This window comes from Myxine glutinosa, chromosome 7, assembly GCF_964187855.1.
Source record: "Myxine glutinosa chromosome 7, kmMyxGlut1.1, whole genome shotgun sequence".
NCBI lineage: Eukaryota > Metazoa > Chordata > Myxini > Myxiniformes > Myxinidae > Myxine > Myxine glutinosa.
Window position 1 is genome coordinate 98,986,741 of NC_136267.1, and position 17,884 is coordinate 99,004,624.

A 17,884-nucleotide genomic window follows, 5' to 3' on the forward strand; every position below is an offset into this window, starting at 1 on the left:
GAATGAGTCCAGATTTAAATCCCATTGAACACCTGTGGGGAGACCTAAAAACAGCTGTTGGGAGAATGCACCCTTCAAATCTGGGAGAACTGGAGCAGTTTGCACAAGAAGAGTGGGTCAAACTGCCAATAGAGAGGTGTCGGAAGCTCATTCATGGCTATAGGAAGCGCTTGAATGCAGTTATTTTGTCCAAAGCTTGTGCTAGCAAATATCAAGTCTCGGGTGTCCATAATTTTGTCAATGCCATTTCTTTGTATTTACTGATTTAAAATGAAATATTAAGTTCTGAATCAAAAACAAAGGTTCTGTACTATTAACAGTGAAATATAGAATTGTGGAGACCAAATACTTTCGTCGATTTCAACTTGTATTAAAAAGAAAATTGTGAGTTATTTGAAAAAGTGCAAAGGTGCCAATATTTTTGGCCATGACTGTATGCATATGTATTTTTTAGGGTCACACAGAAGTCAGTTTTATATCAAGATGCCAAAACAAACAGTTTTCCAATTCCAAACATAATCGTTGAGCTGGACTTTCGGGAAATGGCTCATGTTTATCAATGCTATCAGAGCCTGTTATGCAATGAAATGATGCACTTTAAACTTTTACATCCCAAGAAAATTACGCTTGGAGAACGTGCTGTTCATTCAATGAGAAGATGATAATTTGATTTCATAAACATTATGCTGTTTTCAGCTCCTGAGCAGACGTTTTACTTCCCACTTCATGGTTTAAGAATATAATTAGATGCCATTACACACTCAGCAGCTATTCAAACTGTTAACAGTGAGATACCTATCATGTGGATTTCACTTTTTAATATTTATCCCGTGCCCACGAAGTGAAAAGCGAGGTTAAGCATTGGTTCACTTGTGTCTGTCTGTCTGTCTGTCTACAAACGGTACTTTAAACAGTATGAAGGTATTTTAAACCAATTTCAATGGTTGCTTGAAGACAGAGCCTGTTTTTTATGCCGTGAACAATCATTGATGCATCATGCGTGATGAAGGTTGTGGGCAAGTTTGAATCGTTGTCGTGTGTGTAGTTACGGAGAAGAGAGCAAATAACTATTTTGGGGGGCTCAAACCCCCTGTAGAGTTCCTTAGACCCCTTTTTTTTAAAATGCGTGAACAAACTTGAGTTGCAACATACCAAATATAATTTGTGCCAAGTTTGGTCACAATCCCATCAGCAGTTTCAGAGAAGAAGTTGCAAGTGTTTACGGACTGAAGCATTGACGGACATACGACGCGCCATCCCAGAAGCTCCCTGGAACTACGTTCCAGGTGAGCTACAAATTGAAAATCATTCCAAGCAGGAAACTTACTGTTTTTAAGGATGTCATAAAGGACACAAACAATAGGGTCGAAAAACTAATGTTACGTGTTAAATATGATGGTGTAAAAAAAAGGACTCTACATTAGCTGCGCTAAACTTCCGGAATTTTTTTCTTCGACCTTCAGAATCCTTATTTTATTACCCTCACCAGAAGAGAGGGTATTGCATTTGGGTCTGTTTGTTTGTCTGCTCGTTTGTCTGCACAGCACGTGAATATGTTTATGAATTACATTGGACCCTTTAGAACCCTAAAATCCTTTAAGACACATCCTTTAGACCGTCACACCTTTCAGACTTTTTAATACCCTTTAGACCCCTTTGACTGTTAGACCCTTTTAGACGTTTTAAGACCCTTTAGATTCCTTCAGACCATTCCAATCCTTTAGAGTTTAGACCTTAAATTATACCCTTTAGACCCTTTAGAGTTTAGATCCTTTTCGTTTATACAATCCTAAGACTCATTAAAACCACGAAGAGCCTTAAGACCCCTAAAACCCCAAAAACTCTGAGACCCTTTTTAGACTCATACGACCCCTTCGAAACCTAACATCCTTGAAGACCCCTAAGATATTTAAAATGCAGAAGACCCTTCAAGACCCCTAAGACCATTAAATAACTTAAGACCCTTTTTGACTATTTAGAACCCTAATTCCCCTTAAAACCCCTAAAACCCTTTTAGACCCCCTATACTAAGACCATTTATACCCATATGACATTTTAAAACCCCTAAGACTCATTAGACCTGTAAGACCCCTTCGACACCTTAGACCCCTAAGAGCCCTTCAACCCCAAAGACTCTTTAGACCCCTAAGCCCCTCAAGAACCCCTGTTACACCCTTTAGAACCCTTAGACCTCTAAGACTCTTTAGATCTTCTTTGACCCTTTAGAACCCCAAAGACCCTTAGACCTTCACACCTTTCAGACGTTTTAATACCATATCGACCCCTTTGACCTTTAAACCCTTTTAGACGTTTTAAGACCCTTAGACCCCTTCAGACAATTCCGACCTTTATACCTTATCATGCTATTGGCACTTTAAAAAGCCTTCAGTTTAGCAGCATTTGTAGTTTATGATAACAATGTTTGATTTCTGATCATTCATACCATTTGTGTAATTATGAAACTAAAAAGACCTTTAAAACAATTATCATAAGGTAATGGAGAGAGTGCACCAAGTTAGAGAACCAGGCCGGATAATCTCTGATTGATGATTAGCAAAAATGCCATTGATTCAGAAACCAAACACAGGGTTAAACATTGTCCAAAGTAACAATGTCTATATATGTCTGTGGACTGGAAGGATATTCAGTACAAATAACACCATGAATTCCATTTGGTGTTTTCTGATGGTACTGTCCTTAACAAATGCCACATCACAGTGAGTTTTGCCTTTTATTCAATTTGAATGTCTTTATCCTGCCAGGCAAGAGCTAGCTTTTATATGTTCTGTATTTTGCTATTAATTATGTATTTTCATTGTTATCATGTTACCAGCATTTTGAGGGTTCATTGTGCTAATCATGTTGTTCTTTTTATACAAATCCAAATTTATAATACAAAGAGAATTTATAATAACAAATCCAAATTTATAATACGAAGAGAGGAGAGGGGTGTGGGGTTCTGGTTAATTGAACATTGTAATGAACTATTGTATGTTTCTGTGGTTGATAATTTACTTTTCTTCTGTGGATAAGGCTTCATGATGTACAAATATATCGATCTTGTGCATGGGGTACTACAGGTGTATGAAAACACAATGGACAAAATATATAACTCAGAAAATAAGGAATGGAATTCAGATGTCTGCCTTGTAAACAATGAAATTTATTACATCCAGCATTGTCAAGGTATTCATGATGAACAGGTTATTTGTTGTAATATTCTGTAATATTCTCTTGAATTGAATTTTATGCCTCTGCCCCCAAAGGTGACCAGACGCATTATGTTTTTGGGTTGTCCATCCGTAAAGGCTAAACCTCGTTTTTCTCAGAAACCACATAACCAATTGAGACAAAACTTTCAGGGTAGGAGTGACACCCATGTCAAATGTTATTATTACCTCCACCACCAAAGGTGGATGGAGGTTATGTTTTCACCCCTGTCTGTCTGTTTGTCTGTCCGTTTGTCCGTTTGTGAACAAGACATCTCAAAATGTTGTTGACGGATTAGGACGAAATTTGGCAGAGAGGTAGCATGTGTGACAAGTGTTACGTGGTCCCCTCGGTGAATACCTGGTCTCGGTGACCCCCTGACCGTGAGAGGAACTCCGCCAGCAAGCTGTACTATATATGCGCTTTCGCCATGCAACCCATATGAATTTCACCCAGGAGACAACTGATGTTCAAGGATATATTTCCAATGGTAATGATACCATACAATTCCAATGACACAACCACGGAGATTTTCCCCGAGCAATCAACAATACACAACCATCAACAATATTTCCCAGCCACAATCAATTCCCTATGAGTAAGATGGCCATCTTATATATGTGTGTCCCGGTGAGTACTCACACCCCCTTTCGGTCTCTGCTCCTCACAATGTCTCTGGGCCCCTCCTGACCAAGATACTGGTCGGCGTCTCCGCACTCGGGCGGTTGAACGAACCCCGGGTGGACGTTTCTCCACCGGGCAGGTATCGTACCAGGCACCGTGGCTGCAGCCCCTGGTGGCCACGCGGAGCGGGTACGGTAGAGCAAGCCAAACCCCACGCCGCTTGCAAGGCGCGTTAGGCCCCAACGTGCGACCCGCACGCGTCTGTTTAGACGGTGCCGCGACGATACCAGACGCGGGGTCGATGCACGGCCCCATGTCACTTGACGTCTCCACCGGGCAGGTACACGTCCCGGTGATTCCTCTCGCCAGACAGGCTTCGGAACGCCGCTTTTCCACGCAGCGCAAGGTCGATCCCGCCTTTTGGTCGGAGCGGGGCGAGGAAGAATAATACTCGTCCTTTTTTCCTCGTGTCTTTTTTTCTTCCGTTTCCGGTCACTTCCGTTTCCGGCCACTCCCTCAGAAGGGCTCCTGACCCTCCAACCACAACAACTACACAACAACTTAATATACTACACACGGATAAGCAAAGACCTGAATGGTAATTCACATACATTCACATAAATATGTAACACTCCCCCCCTTCAAGAAAGAAAGTTTGAACCCAGCGAAAACTTTCTTTGCCGGCCAATTTGGAGAAACAAACCAGATAACTCAACCCCCCCCACATTATCCGTTCCCCCCGGGCACAGTTATCACTTAAAAATAAAGCAACCAAAATTTCACCCCAACCCCTCCAGATTACTCCCTCTGGACTAAGTACCAACAACGACATTGTCCCTGCCAAATCAAACTCCATCTCATGACCCTCTGACTTTGACCGTCAGTTTCTTGGGAATGAAGGTTAAGGGGTTGATCAAAGATCCAAAGTTAAGCAACTCGATAGCACTTTTTCCGGGAGGCCAAGCCGAGTATTCACTACATGGATGCCTTTAGGAACGCGGAGTTCACGGTTAGTCCGTGCAGGAAAGTTCTCTACATGGGCGCCTTGAGGAACGTGGAGTTCACGGTTAGTCCGTGCATGAAAGTTCACTACATGGACGCCTTTAGGAACGGCGTTCACGGTTAATTCGTGTAGGAATCTTGGCTCGGCGGCTCCGCCGCCTTCAGTGCTTCATCTTCTCAGAACTTCCCTAATAATTAGGGTGGGACCACTGGTCCCTGTAGTCCCATGAATAGCGGTCTCCTTCTCGGCCACTACATTGCCAATCCTTCCTTCGGGAGCGGCCGTAACTCAGGGAGCCTCCATAATAATATTGATTGCGGCCACCACCAAAACTACCGCCCAGTTGTCCTCTCCTGTAGACCTCTCGACGCCTACGAAATGCCTTCCCTACTGTTATGGTCCGACCCTCCAAATCCTTGCCATTCCAATTCTTCTCTGCCTCTCTGGCGTCTTTTGTGCTGGCAAACGTGACAAAGCCGAACCCTCTTGACTGTTGCGTTTCCCAGTCTCTTACCAACCGCACTTCCACCAGCGGCCCATATCTGTTGAAGACAGAGGTCAGAACTTCTTCCTCTGTTTTGAAGTTCAGTCCCCCTACAAATAACTTGGCACTTTTGTCGCCATCCCGAGCTGGTGTGGTGTTATTTTCCCTGCTGGGCTCTTTACCAACCCTCAGGTTACCATAAACTTGACCCCCGGCCAAATCATTCCCGATAACCACAGATACACCCTCTACAGGAAGCGTGGCTTGTAAACCGACGGTGACCGGTCCTGACACCAAATCGGACTCCAACTGGATGACCTGAAGGGGAGCACTAACACCGCCCCCGATCCCCTGTAAACGAACACTATCCCCCGTTGCCGTCTCCTCGGACCATGGCAAAATGCCTTCAAGCATTAAAGATTGATGGGCCCCTGTGTCCCTCAATATCCTAACCGGTCTCCGGTTAGTCGAGGCTCCATCCAGTGACACAAACCCCTCTGAAATAAATGGTTGGTAACCCTTTTGATGGCGATTTCTTACGCTAGCCATCGCATTCGGAGTTGTAATAGTCGGACTCCGCTCTGGGTTGTCCCTTTTCATGAGGTAACAACTGGACATCAAGTGTCCAGGTTTCTTGCAAAACGCGCAAGTAGGCCCGGAGGAAAAACTCGGGGTCTGCCTCGGGCCCCCCGAACTATAAGTTTGTCTTGGGCCCGCATCCCTCTGATTTCGAACCGGTGGGGTATCATAATTGTCCCCATAATCATCTCGAGGCCGCCGCCATGTATGGTCGTTCTCCGCACCTGCTGTTCCCCACCTCCCCTGCGGAGATCTAGGCGAGGAGTTAGGTTCGTGGACCCCTATTCGGTGGGTTAAGGCATAATCATCTGCCATGGTGGCTGCGTCCCACAACTTTGGTACCTTCTTTTCCTGCAGGTACACTTTGATGTCCTCGTGGACACACTGCTGGAATTCCTCCACCAGGATCAAGTCCCGCAATGTCTCGAAGTCTTTCCCGACTCCTTTTGACTCACACCACCGATCAAACATGTTTTCTTTCACTCTGGCAAACTCCACATGGGTCTCACTCTCCCTCTTCCTGGCATTCCTGAATTTTTGCCTGTAAGCTTCCGGAACCAACTCATAGGCCTTGAGGATGTGCCTCTTCAGTACCTCATAATCTGCACATTGGTCCATTGGTAGCGCCGAATAAATTTCCTGAGCTTTCCCCACCAGCACACTTTGCACGAGTATGGTCCAGGCCTCCTCCGGCCAGTTTAATTGTCGAGCCACTTTCTCAAAGTGTGGAAAAAATTTCGCGACTTCTTTTTCACTGAACGGTGGAACCAGCCTCACATGTCTGCGCACATCCCAGGTTTTCTGGTTAGGTGTCGACCCCGTCAGCAAGGGTGGTGCCTCTCCCCGTTCTCTCATTAACTCCAGCTCCTTGAATTTGATTTCTTGCTGAAGCTCCATGTCACGTTCCTTTAATTCCCTTTCCGCTTTTCTCTCCTCTGCTTCGACGTCCCTTGCAGCTCTCCTCTCCTCTGCTTTTCTCCCTTCTAACCTTTCCTGGAGTTCTCGTTCCACTCTCCTTTCCTCTGCTTGCTTCTCTTCTCTCCTCTCTTCTGCTTTCCTTTCCTCTTCTGCTCTTTCCTTTTCTGCTTTCCTTTCTTCTTCTGCTCTTTCCTTTTCTGCTTTCCTATCTTCTTCTGCTCTTTCCTTTTCTGCTTTCCTTTCTTCTTCTGCTCTTTCCTTTTCTGCTTTCCTTTCTTCTTCTGCTCTTTCCTTTTCTGCTTTCCTTTCTTCTTCTGCTCTTTCCTTTTCTGCTTTCCTTTCTTCTTCTGCTCTTTCCTTTTCTGCTTTCCTTTCTTCTTCTTTGATCCGTTCCTGGCTCCGTAATTGCAACTCCAGTTTCCGGAGCTCAACGTCTTCTGGTTCTTCGGGTAGCCACTCCCAGGCTAACTCGTCCCATGTTCCTAATCCCACCATAGATTGTATCACCGTGGCCTGCAACTCTGCCTTCCTCAAATTAGTTCGGACCTCCAAGTTAAAATGTTTGGCCAATTTCAAGAGGTCCGACTTTAGCAACGCTCGGAACTGTGCCTCACTCAGGGTTACCCCAAAGTTCTGTGCCACAAACGCCATGGTGCCTATCGTTAACACCTGTTAACCTTCACCCAAGACTTTACCCCAATTTCTCTAAAAAAAATTTACCAATTAATAATTAATTAATAAATTTTAATTAATAAAAAATATTATTATTTTATTATTTTATACAATTTTAAATCCCGGACGTAGACCCAATTGCGAAACCGCAAATCGTAATTTGGACGAGCCCCCAATTCTGTTACGTGGTCCCCTCGGTGAATACCTGGTCTCGGTGACCCCCTGACCGTGAGAGGAACTCCGCCAGCAAGCTGTACTATATATGCGCTTTCGCCACGCAACCCATATGAATTTCACCCAGGAGACAACTGATGTTCAAGGATATATTTCCAATGGTAATGATACCATACAATTCCAATGACACAACCACGGAGATTTTCCCCGAGCAATCAACAATACACAACCATCAACAATATTTCCCAGCCACAATCAATTCCCTATGAGTAAGATGGCCATCTTATATATGTGTGTCCCGGTGAGTACTCACACCCCCTTTCGGTCTCTGCTCCTCACAATGTCTCTGGGCCCCTCCTGACCAAGCTACTGGTCGGCGTCTCCGCACTCGGGCGGTTGAACGAACCCCGGGTGGACGTTTCTCCACCGGGCAGGTATCGTACCAGGCACCGTGGCTGCAGCCCCTGGTGGCCACGCGGAGCGGGTACGGTAGAGCAAGCCAAACCCCACGCCGCTTGCAAGGCGCGTTAGGCCCCAACGTGCGACCCGCACGCGTCTGTTTAGACGGTGCCGCGACGATATCAGACGCGGGGTCGATGCACGGCCCCACGTCACTTGACGTCTCCACCGGGCAGGTACACGTCCCGGTGATTCCTCTCGCCAGACAGGCTTCGGAACGCCGCTTTTCCACGCAGCGCAAGGTCGATCCCGCCTTTTGGTCGGAGCGGGGCGAGGAAGAATAATACTCGTCCTTTTTTCCTCGTGTCTTTTTTTCTTCCGTTTCCGGTCACTTCCGTTTCCGGCCACTCCCTCAGAAGGGCTCCTGACCCTCCAACCACAACAACTACACAACAACTTAATATACTACACACGGATAAGCAAAGACCTGAATGGTAATTCACATACATTCACATAAATATGTAACACAAGGACGAAATGATTAGATTTTGGTGAAGATCCGGATTCGGATCCGGCTACTAAAAATTTCTCAGTGATTCGTCACCATTGGGAGACAGGGCCAAAAACGACACATAGCAGGCTATCTCAAAAAGTTGTGGACAGATTTGGACGAAACTTGGTGGACCGGTTTGGTGTCTGACATGGACAAACAGATTCGATTTTGGTGAAGATCTGAATATGGATTCGGATATGAGAATTATTTAATTTTTAAGTGATTCTTCACCATTGGGAGATAGGGCTAAAACCAACATATAGCAGGATGTCTGAAAAAGTTATGGACGGAATTGGACGAAACCTGTTGGACAGGTTGTGTGTGTGACAAGGAAGAATCGATTCAATTTTGGTGAAGATCCGGATCAGGATCCAGCTTGTAGAATTTTAAAGTGATTCTTCACCATTGAGTGATCGGGCCAAAAATGATATATTAGCAGGATATCTCAAAAAGTTGTGGACGGATTTGGCCGAATCTTGGTGGACAGGTTGTGTGTGTGAAAAGGACTAATCGTTTCGATTTTGGTGAAGATCTGAATATGGATTCGGCTACAATAATTATTTAATTTTTAAGTGATTCTTCACCATTGAGAGATCGGGTGAAAAGCGATATATAACATGATATTTAAGAAAGTTATGGACGAGTTATGAATAAAGTTGGTGGACGAGTTGGCAAGGTGACAAGAACAAGCCGAATAGATTTTGGTTCAGGTCCGAATCCAGATCCGGCCTATCAGTGGGATACAAAACGTAAACTTTTCACCAGGCGGAGGATTGCTCTCCACTGAGAGCCGTTGAAGTTGTAATTGTGACGTATTAGGCCACGTGGTATGGCAGTCATATTGGATTAAACGCAAATAATGAAAAAAATATTTCTCGGAAAATGCTGAATGGAAAAATTTGAAACTTGGCACATTGCAAGTACTCCCAATTGGGGGAAAAAAACATAATAATGATGCCATCACTGGTGAAGTGGTATACCAGCCATAAATGTTTTAATCAAAATAATTCCTTCTCCTAAAATCTGAAATTGCAGGCACACGATATATGACCCATTTGTATGGAAATATTACATTTATGACATCATAGGTCACATGGTTTGGCAGCCATATTGGATTTAACCTAAAAAAACATCTTCTCCCAAACCACCAAAGCGATTGATTCAAAACTGTATGTGCGTCATCGACTAGGCATGTCGATTAATAGTTGATCATGCAAACCTTATTGGTCACATGGTGTGGCAGCCATATTGGATTGAAGGAAAATATTAAATAATTATATATCAGAAACTGCTTGCCCTATCGATGCAAAAACTTTACAAATGTCATCTTTCACAATTGCTGCATATAGTTTGAAAACAATTACGTCGTTGGTCACAAGGTTTGTCAGCCATATTGGATAGAAAAACTAACCTTATCCGATCAACACGAAACTTCATAAATGTGATCCCTTATCTATATGTATGCAGAGTGTACATTTTTGATGTCATATGTCATCTGGTTTGGCAGCAATATTAGCATGAAAGCCGATATAAAAAACCCCTTCTCCAAAACCGCTTCACCGATCGATGTGAAACCTTTGATGTCTGCTAAAAATGTGATACTTGAGAACAGCTGAAGGGATTTAAATCAAACTTATATATTTTTAGGGCAGTCAACAAGTGCATCTGCCCATTGTCAGAGGCAGGGACTATGCAGAGGCATATTGGTGATGCAGTTACACTACCGGTCAAAAGTTTTAGAACACCTCAATTTTTCCAGTTTTAATTGAAATTTACGCAGTTTAATGTCTCAATGTACTCTGAAATTAAGCATAGAAGAAATAAACAATTGAAGAGCAAAAAAAAAATCATAGAATCATTTTGTTTAACAAAATTTAATTCAAATTTTTGACTCAGCAAAGTAGCCACCTTTTGCAGATATAACCGCCGAACACACTCGTGGCATTCTTTCTACAATGGAAATCAAATATTGTTCGGGAAGTTCTTCCCAACACTGTTGCAGAAGTTCCCACAAATGTGTTGCACTTGTAGGTTGCTTTGCTTTCACCCTTCTGTCCAGTTCATCCCAAACCAGCTCAATGGGGTTTAAGTCTGGAGACTGTGCTGGCCATTCCATGATTTGAAGCCTTCCGTCTTGTTCTTTTCCTCGAAGGTAGTTTTGACATAGCCTGGAGGTGTGTTTGGGGTCATTACCTTGCTGTAGGATGAACCCCTGACCAACTCGGCATATACCAGTGGGTATTGCATGGCGCTGCAAAATGCTGTGGTAGCCCGTTTGGTTCAGGGTGCCAGTCACTCTGTGCAAGTCGCCGACTCTGCATCCAGCAAAAGAGCTCCAGACCATCACGCTTCCTCCTCCATGTTTGACAGTTGATGTCACACACTGAGGAACCATCCTTTCACCTACTCGACGGCGTACAAAAACCCTGTGTGATGAACCAAAGATTTCAAATTTTGATTCATCCGTCCATAAGACCTTCTTCCAGTCTTCAGTAGTCCAATGGCGGTGCTTCATGGCCCACGCAAGCCTCTTTTTCTTATTTTTCCATCTTAGCAATGGCTTTCTTACTGCCACTCGACCTGTCAAACCTGCAGCTCGAAGTCTTCTCTTCACAGTTGAAACTGAGACTTGCTTACTTTGACCAGTGTTAAGCTGTGCTTGAAGATGTTGTCCTGTGAGCCACTTATCACGCAAGCTGTTGACTCTCAGAAACTTGTCTTCTGATTCTGTTGTGGCTTTGGGTCTGCCAGACCTCTTCCTGTCAGTTTCCTCCAGTTTCCATTATGCTACTTCCTGCAGTGCAATATTGTCCAAATAATGCTTCAGAGGGTGTAATAACATTCCGTTCCAATACTGCTTTTATACAGACAGGGGGTTTGTAATCAGGTAATCAGCAGAGGTTGGGACACCTGTAGGAATTGTTTGCATCAACTTTCAAGGCTTAATTTACTTACATTGCTGCAGAACAGCTGTAAGTTGTTAACCCATTACTTATTCCCTGAAGATGGCCTTTTTTACAATATAACTGTGCAATTTACATTATTTTCCCGTTTTTGCAAACCTAAACTTTTTTTTTTAACCTCGAGCAGTTTACTGCTTACCTTTGTACCATTTCAGGTTATTCACTGGATATTAAACTGTGTAAATTTCAATAAAAACTGGAAAAATTGAGGTGTTCTAAAACTTTTGACCGGTAGTGTACATTACTCGAGTTATCAATGTTATTTTAAAATTGTAATAATACAACCATAATGAGTGTTCTACTCAACAACTCTTAATCGAAAACACGAAATTCCATCAGCTAATGATAATAAACAGATCTCCACCTTGAAGCCCATCTCAGGGACGGCACATCCATTGATGTGATGCCTTGCCTGAGAAACACCAGTCTGCCAACGTTTGTGATAAAGTTGAGGATTTATGAGCAACGATACCACCGAGATCATCATCTGTACTCCATGGCATTGCAGATGAAGGTATCACACACTGTGAGGACCTGATAACAGCCCAAAATTAAATTTTCCAAAGAGGCTGAGTGGTCTTTTTTTTATTTAATAACTTTTTGTGGAGTAGAAACACCATGGAGATGTTGACGTGCACAGTGGGTCTAGGCAAGAGAGCCTTGAGATGTTAGTTGGGTTGGCAGTGTATAAAACAGTGCAGTGAACAACTATCGGTGATGCCTCTTTGCAGTGGTTGAACACCCAAATGCAAGTCGGGGGGCAAATCTTCCCCATTCTTCCCTTCTACTTGGATTTGTTAGAGCAGATTGGTCACGGTCAGAGTGCTGATCGGTCCCCATGGAACGGCCCTTTCTCTCTCTCTCTCTCCCTCTCTCTCTCTCTCTCTCTCTCTCTCTCTCTCTCTCTCTCTCTCTCTCTCTCTCTCTCTCTATCTCCCTTTTTCTCTATCTCTGTCGTGGCCCTGACTTCGTGAAGGCGGGGTACCCCATCCTGGATAGATCTCTGGGTCGCTCCTGGGAGATTGATCGGCTGTCTCTGTGCAACGGGCTTGTTCAAGAGAACTGTCTGGGGCTATACAATAACAACAACCCCAACAACCCCAGCAACAACCCCAAACAACAACAACAACAACAACAACAACAGTGCATTGCAGTACAACACATGTCTCGTCGCTGTACCTAAGCCTGAATCTGCCAGGTGAAACAACCTCCAATGCTGGAATGTGACTTATTTTCCTCTCAAGCCTCTTCTCTTCCATTACTGTGCCTTCCTCACTGATCAACTCTCTTCAAATCTCTAACACAACTGCCCTTCATATCGAGTTCATTATATCTAGCCTCAAAACTCAAAAATGTCCCCATTGCATTCCTTCAATGATCTTTTCCCATGTAGTGTAGCAGCATAGCAAACCTGTTGTGCATTTTGTGATACAAGCACCAAATTTGGCACAAATGTACATTAATATGTTGCGAACATTTTCAGATATTGGGCCACTTGAAATTCCGTAATTTTTTTTTTCAAATTTTTTCAAATTTCGTAATTTCAAATTTTTCGGGTGACACCGTCACAATTTCGGTCTTCGAGGCCGGCCGATATAGTGGGGCGGCTTAGCCCAAATATTCAAAAGAATTGTGCATTTTGTGATACAAGCACCAAATTTGGCACAAATGTACATTAATATGTTGCGAACATTGTGTGGTCAGCAATGAAGACGAGAGTCTGAATTACATGTATGCAAAAGACATTGTGAACCAGTGAAGCAAATACACGGGTAAGCATGAATTAAATCTAGGGCATGATATAATTTCCATGATGTTTACCTCTACACTCAATGGTGGAAGGAGGTAATGTTTTGATCCCAGCTTGTCTGTATGTCTGTTTGTCTGTTAGTCCACAAAATTCCAGACAAAGCTTGTAGTAGTGGGAGTTGTAGTGGTAGTGGTGATAACAGAAATTGTTATATAGAACTGAACTTATATTATTATTATATGCAGAAAATAACTTCATTTCTATATGCCCTGCAGTGGACAGGTTAATTGGTTTATGCACTGAAGGGGTCACCCTGGTGTGCACTGCTGTGTTCTGCCTCACTGAGTTGTTCAGGTATGATGTACTCAGCACAAGCTTCCGGTCGGCCCGGAGGTGGGGGTGCGGGGCCTGTCACGGAACGTCAAAACAAACGGCCTGCCGGGGCCGCCCAAAAGTCGGGCGTGAGGGGCGCGTCCACTAATGGAACGCCTCTCGCTTCCCAGATCGAGTGCCACGTGGTCAGGAGAACCTCGTCCCTTCCGGTCACACTTTGCCTATCGGCCGGCCTCGAAGACCGAAATTGTGACGGTGTCACCCGAAAAATTTGAAATTACGAAATTTGAAAAAATTTGAAAAAAAAAATTACGGAATTTCAAGTGGCCCAATATCTGAAAATGTTCGCAACATATTAATGTACATTTGTGCCAAATTTGGTGCTTGTATCACAAAATGCACAATTCTTTTGAATATTTGGGCTAAGCCGCCCCACTAATGTTCAACTCACGGTTTTTGCGCTGGAGCAACTGTGAGTTTGAATCAACGACAGGAAAAGGATATGTCAACGCATGTTCAAATGTTCTTTGCCTTCGGCTGGCAGTTACAGCAGATTTTCTTAAAATTCAAGAATACATTTTTATAGAGCTACAAAACAAAATACTACCTGCTGAGCGTTAAAACTTATCTTGCGTGGTCCAATAATGCAATACTGTATTTACATTTTTAATTGAACTATCATAACAAAAATAAGACACAAACTCGTTTAGTTCACTAAATACACAAAAATCCATTTTCCTAACAATATTATTGATTGATTAAGATACCTGTATGTACATACTGCAGAAAACTCGGACGTGCTGTCCCCAGTGCATTTTGTGCCATGTGAACTCATCTGTTTCTTGGAAACTTAGGCTTAAGCTGAGCCTTGAGAGCGATTAGTCTTGTTTGGGCCTGGTTATACGATACCTGGATGTTGTTAAGTGCCTTTTACTGCAGTGATCTTTAAATATTGACTGTACTTCTGCATTGCACTGTTGCAGCTTCAATGTTTTAAAAAATCATTTTTAATTGTACTTTACCTTTCTGCGTCATCCTGTGGAACTATAAGATACATTTCTGAAGATGTCAACAACTGACAGGAACATAACAATGTAACAATATTACTTGTGTATAACCAATTTCCTACTTAGTTTGATTTGTATACCTGAATCATGCCTAACACATACTTCTGTGGCTGCAGCTTCTCACTGGTTACATCAGGCATACTTGATGCAGATGTGGAAGAGAAGTTTGTCGTTGAAGGATTCGGGTACACCAAGGATAAGCAAGGCACTGTAAGAATGAATGAGCACCCTTGTTCACAACATATGTGGTTATTCCAAAAAGAGAAGTAACATTGCGGGTTGTCTGTTTACCTCATACATGTGGGGGGCTGAGTTGAGAGAATTAAAATTAGAAAAAGAAAGGAAGTGTGGAGGATAAAAGAGAGAGATGGAGGATAAGAGAGAGAGAGAGAGAAAGGAGTGGAGCAGAGGCGAGGGTAGAATGAGTGAGGAGAAAAATGAAGGAGAGGAGGGAAGGGGTTGGGGTAGTAGAGAAAAGTTGTCAAACTTTTACCATTTTTGTTCCATGTATTCAATAAATGTCTCCTCATGGTTCAACTTGGCAAAATGTCTGATATGATATCTAATATATAAAGAAGAAAGTTTGTTTGTGTGTTTGTTCGTGTGTGCATCCGGACCCTGCAGGAACCAGTGCAACCAAACTTTGCATGTTCTCCTCTTTCATCCAGAGGAGGGTCTTGGGCTATGTTTGAATAAAATATTGTCCCCAGATAAAACCAGAAAATGGGCCTTTGAGGCTCATTCTAGTCTTGTGCTTATAGACTGCCTGAGCTTTTATCCAGAGCGATCAAGTAATATGTATTGTGAAGATCGTATGTTGAGGTTGTAGCAATTTGTTGTCAACAACACTAATTTAATTATTATAGCATATCATTTAATTTCCCTGGGTAATGCCGGATACTTCAGCTAGTTTTCTATCATAGTATGTCACAAATGTTTTTGTTTTTTTAAATTTGATACACTGTAGTTTTTGATGCCTTAAACTTTCCCAATTAATTTTTATTCCCAACGTGGTGGGGTGAGCCGTGCATGGCTTCACTACTTACATTACATCACAATGAATATAGGTTAAAAAAAGGTGAAATGGAAAATTATTTTGATCTTTTCTTTAAATACAAGGAGATAAATGATGAGGGGCTGTAGGTTTGCAAACAATGAAAGATGAGGGGCAGGTTGTTGTTGAATCACCATGGTCAGTTCTGACCTTTGTCCTGCCATTGGAATTTCATGAGGGATCTGAGATGGTGTTGTTGGAATTCCTTCAGGGCCTTGATACGGGATCTGTAGCAGATTCATCTGCTGTACATGTTGGGTGTGTAAAGCAAACCTTGGTCTGGTGATGAATGGAAAATCCAGCCTGTCCATCAAGTGTTCTTTAATTTGTCGTTGAAATTAAATTTGAACTTTATTCAATATTCCTGCTGCGTGTGCTTACATTTATAGGTGTGCTTAAATGTATATGTCTGCTTAAATTTGTAGGTGTGCTTAAATTTATAGGTGTACTTAAATTTGTAGGTGTGCTTAAATTTTCACGTGTATATTTATAAGTGTGCTGACATTTTGTAGGTGTGCTTACATTTCCAAGTGTATATTTATAGGTGTGCTTACATTTTGTAGGTGTGCTTAAATTTTCATGTGTATATTTATAGGTGTGCTTACATTTTGTAGGTGTGCTTACATTTTCATGTCTATATTTAACCGATGATAAAATATCATTTGTCGGTGGGTAGGCATGTTTAGGTGTGCTTAAATATTTTTTGTAAGTGTGCTTAACTTTTCACGTGCATATTTAAACCATGATAAAATATCATTTGTCGGCGTGTACAGTCATAGAATAAGAGTTCGGCAAACTTGGTTTGAGCGAAAACGATCGTGATTGGAGGATATGTGATCACATGACCGCAAGGCGCCATGTTGTTATTAATCTTCGCCAAGCGAGCGCTCCATCGTGTGCATTTTTATGGACTCTGTGATATTTACATATCATAATTTTTCATTTTTAAGTCGATTTTGGCGTGTAAAAGATTCCGTGCTGTTCAACATGGGGCAGGTCTAATCGATCAGACAAGTTGTCCTCGTGATCGAGAAAGAAGGAAATATGGTAAAGTAAAGGTTCGTAGTGCGTAATGGAGAGTCAACATGGTTTTACCTCAATGCTGACTCGTTTGTGTGTGCGGTGAGTTGAGAACAATTATGTTGCTGTTAAAACGAGCCAAGTATAGAATCAGGACAAATAAGAAGTAAATAACTTAAATGGTAAATAATCCGCCATGAAAGAAATGGATTCCTTTTTACAGATTCCCTTTCTCTCATAGCGGATCAATTACCATTTAAAGTATTTACTTCTTATTTGTTTTGACTTCTCTTCCTGCCCAAGCAGTACGCTAATTTTGTGCTGAAATGATCGAGTGAACGCCAACTAGAATCAGGAGTTGGACCACGTGACATTCTATGGTATGATTAAATCTGATTTTATAATAGACAATCTCTTGTGTTAATGTCAAATAGTAATAATAATAATAAAAAATTGTGGTCCAAATAATAAAATAATCTGTATGTGTCGACATGCATATGTCATGTAACATTACATATTATTACACATATGGAACCGCACAGTCATGAGTGGATCATGCATTACATGCATGAAAGCAATATTACTACTGTAGAAAAGCATGAAACGTCATGGAATGTGACGTGTTATGGTGATGTTTTACCTCAGTAAAGGCAAGCTGAGATATAAAAAACCTTGTCTGTGACTTGGCATAGCCTATTACCTGGTGCATTCAAAGAGGTAAGTTATTAAAAAAGCTAGGCTCATAGCAAAGGGTCTTGAGGGTCTAATGGGGTCTTGATGGGTTAAAAGAGTTTGAAGTGTCTTGAGGGTCGAATGGGGTTTTAATGATCTTGAAGTGTAATGGGGTCTTGAGGGTCTAAGATGTCTTAAAGATCATGCGAGTTAAATGGTCTAAACTCTAAAGTGTCTAATGGTATTGAAGGTATTGAGGGGTTAATGGGTCTAAATGGGTCTTTCAATAGGGTTATAAAGTTAAAGGTCTGAGGGCCATAAGGGTTTAAAATGTTTAGGCTCTGAGTGTCGAAAGTCAAAAGTCTGTAAAAAGGTATAAGGGATCTTAAAGGTCTAAAAATTCGTTCCA

General features: G+C 42.4%; 1 protein-coding gene across 1 annotated transcript in view; it reads left to right on the forward strand.

Moving 5' to 3' along the window:
* The first annotated feature begins 2,601 nt into the window (after positions 1-2,601).
* LOC137431468 (complement C3) overlaps positions 2,602-17,884 on the forward strand; it is a 613,976-nt gene continuing 598,693 nt past the window's right edge. The window contains exons 1-2 of the mRNA XM_078782039.1: positions 2,602-2,717; positions 14,846-14,939. Coding sequence (XP_078638165.1) covers positions 2,662-2,717; positions 14,846-14,939 — 150 coding nt within the window. The 5' untranslated portion in view covers positions 2,602-2,661. The remainder of the gene's footprint in view (positions 2,718-14,845; positions 14,940-17,884) is intronic.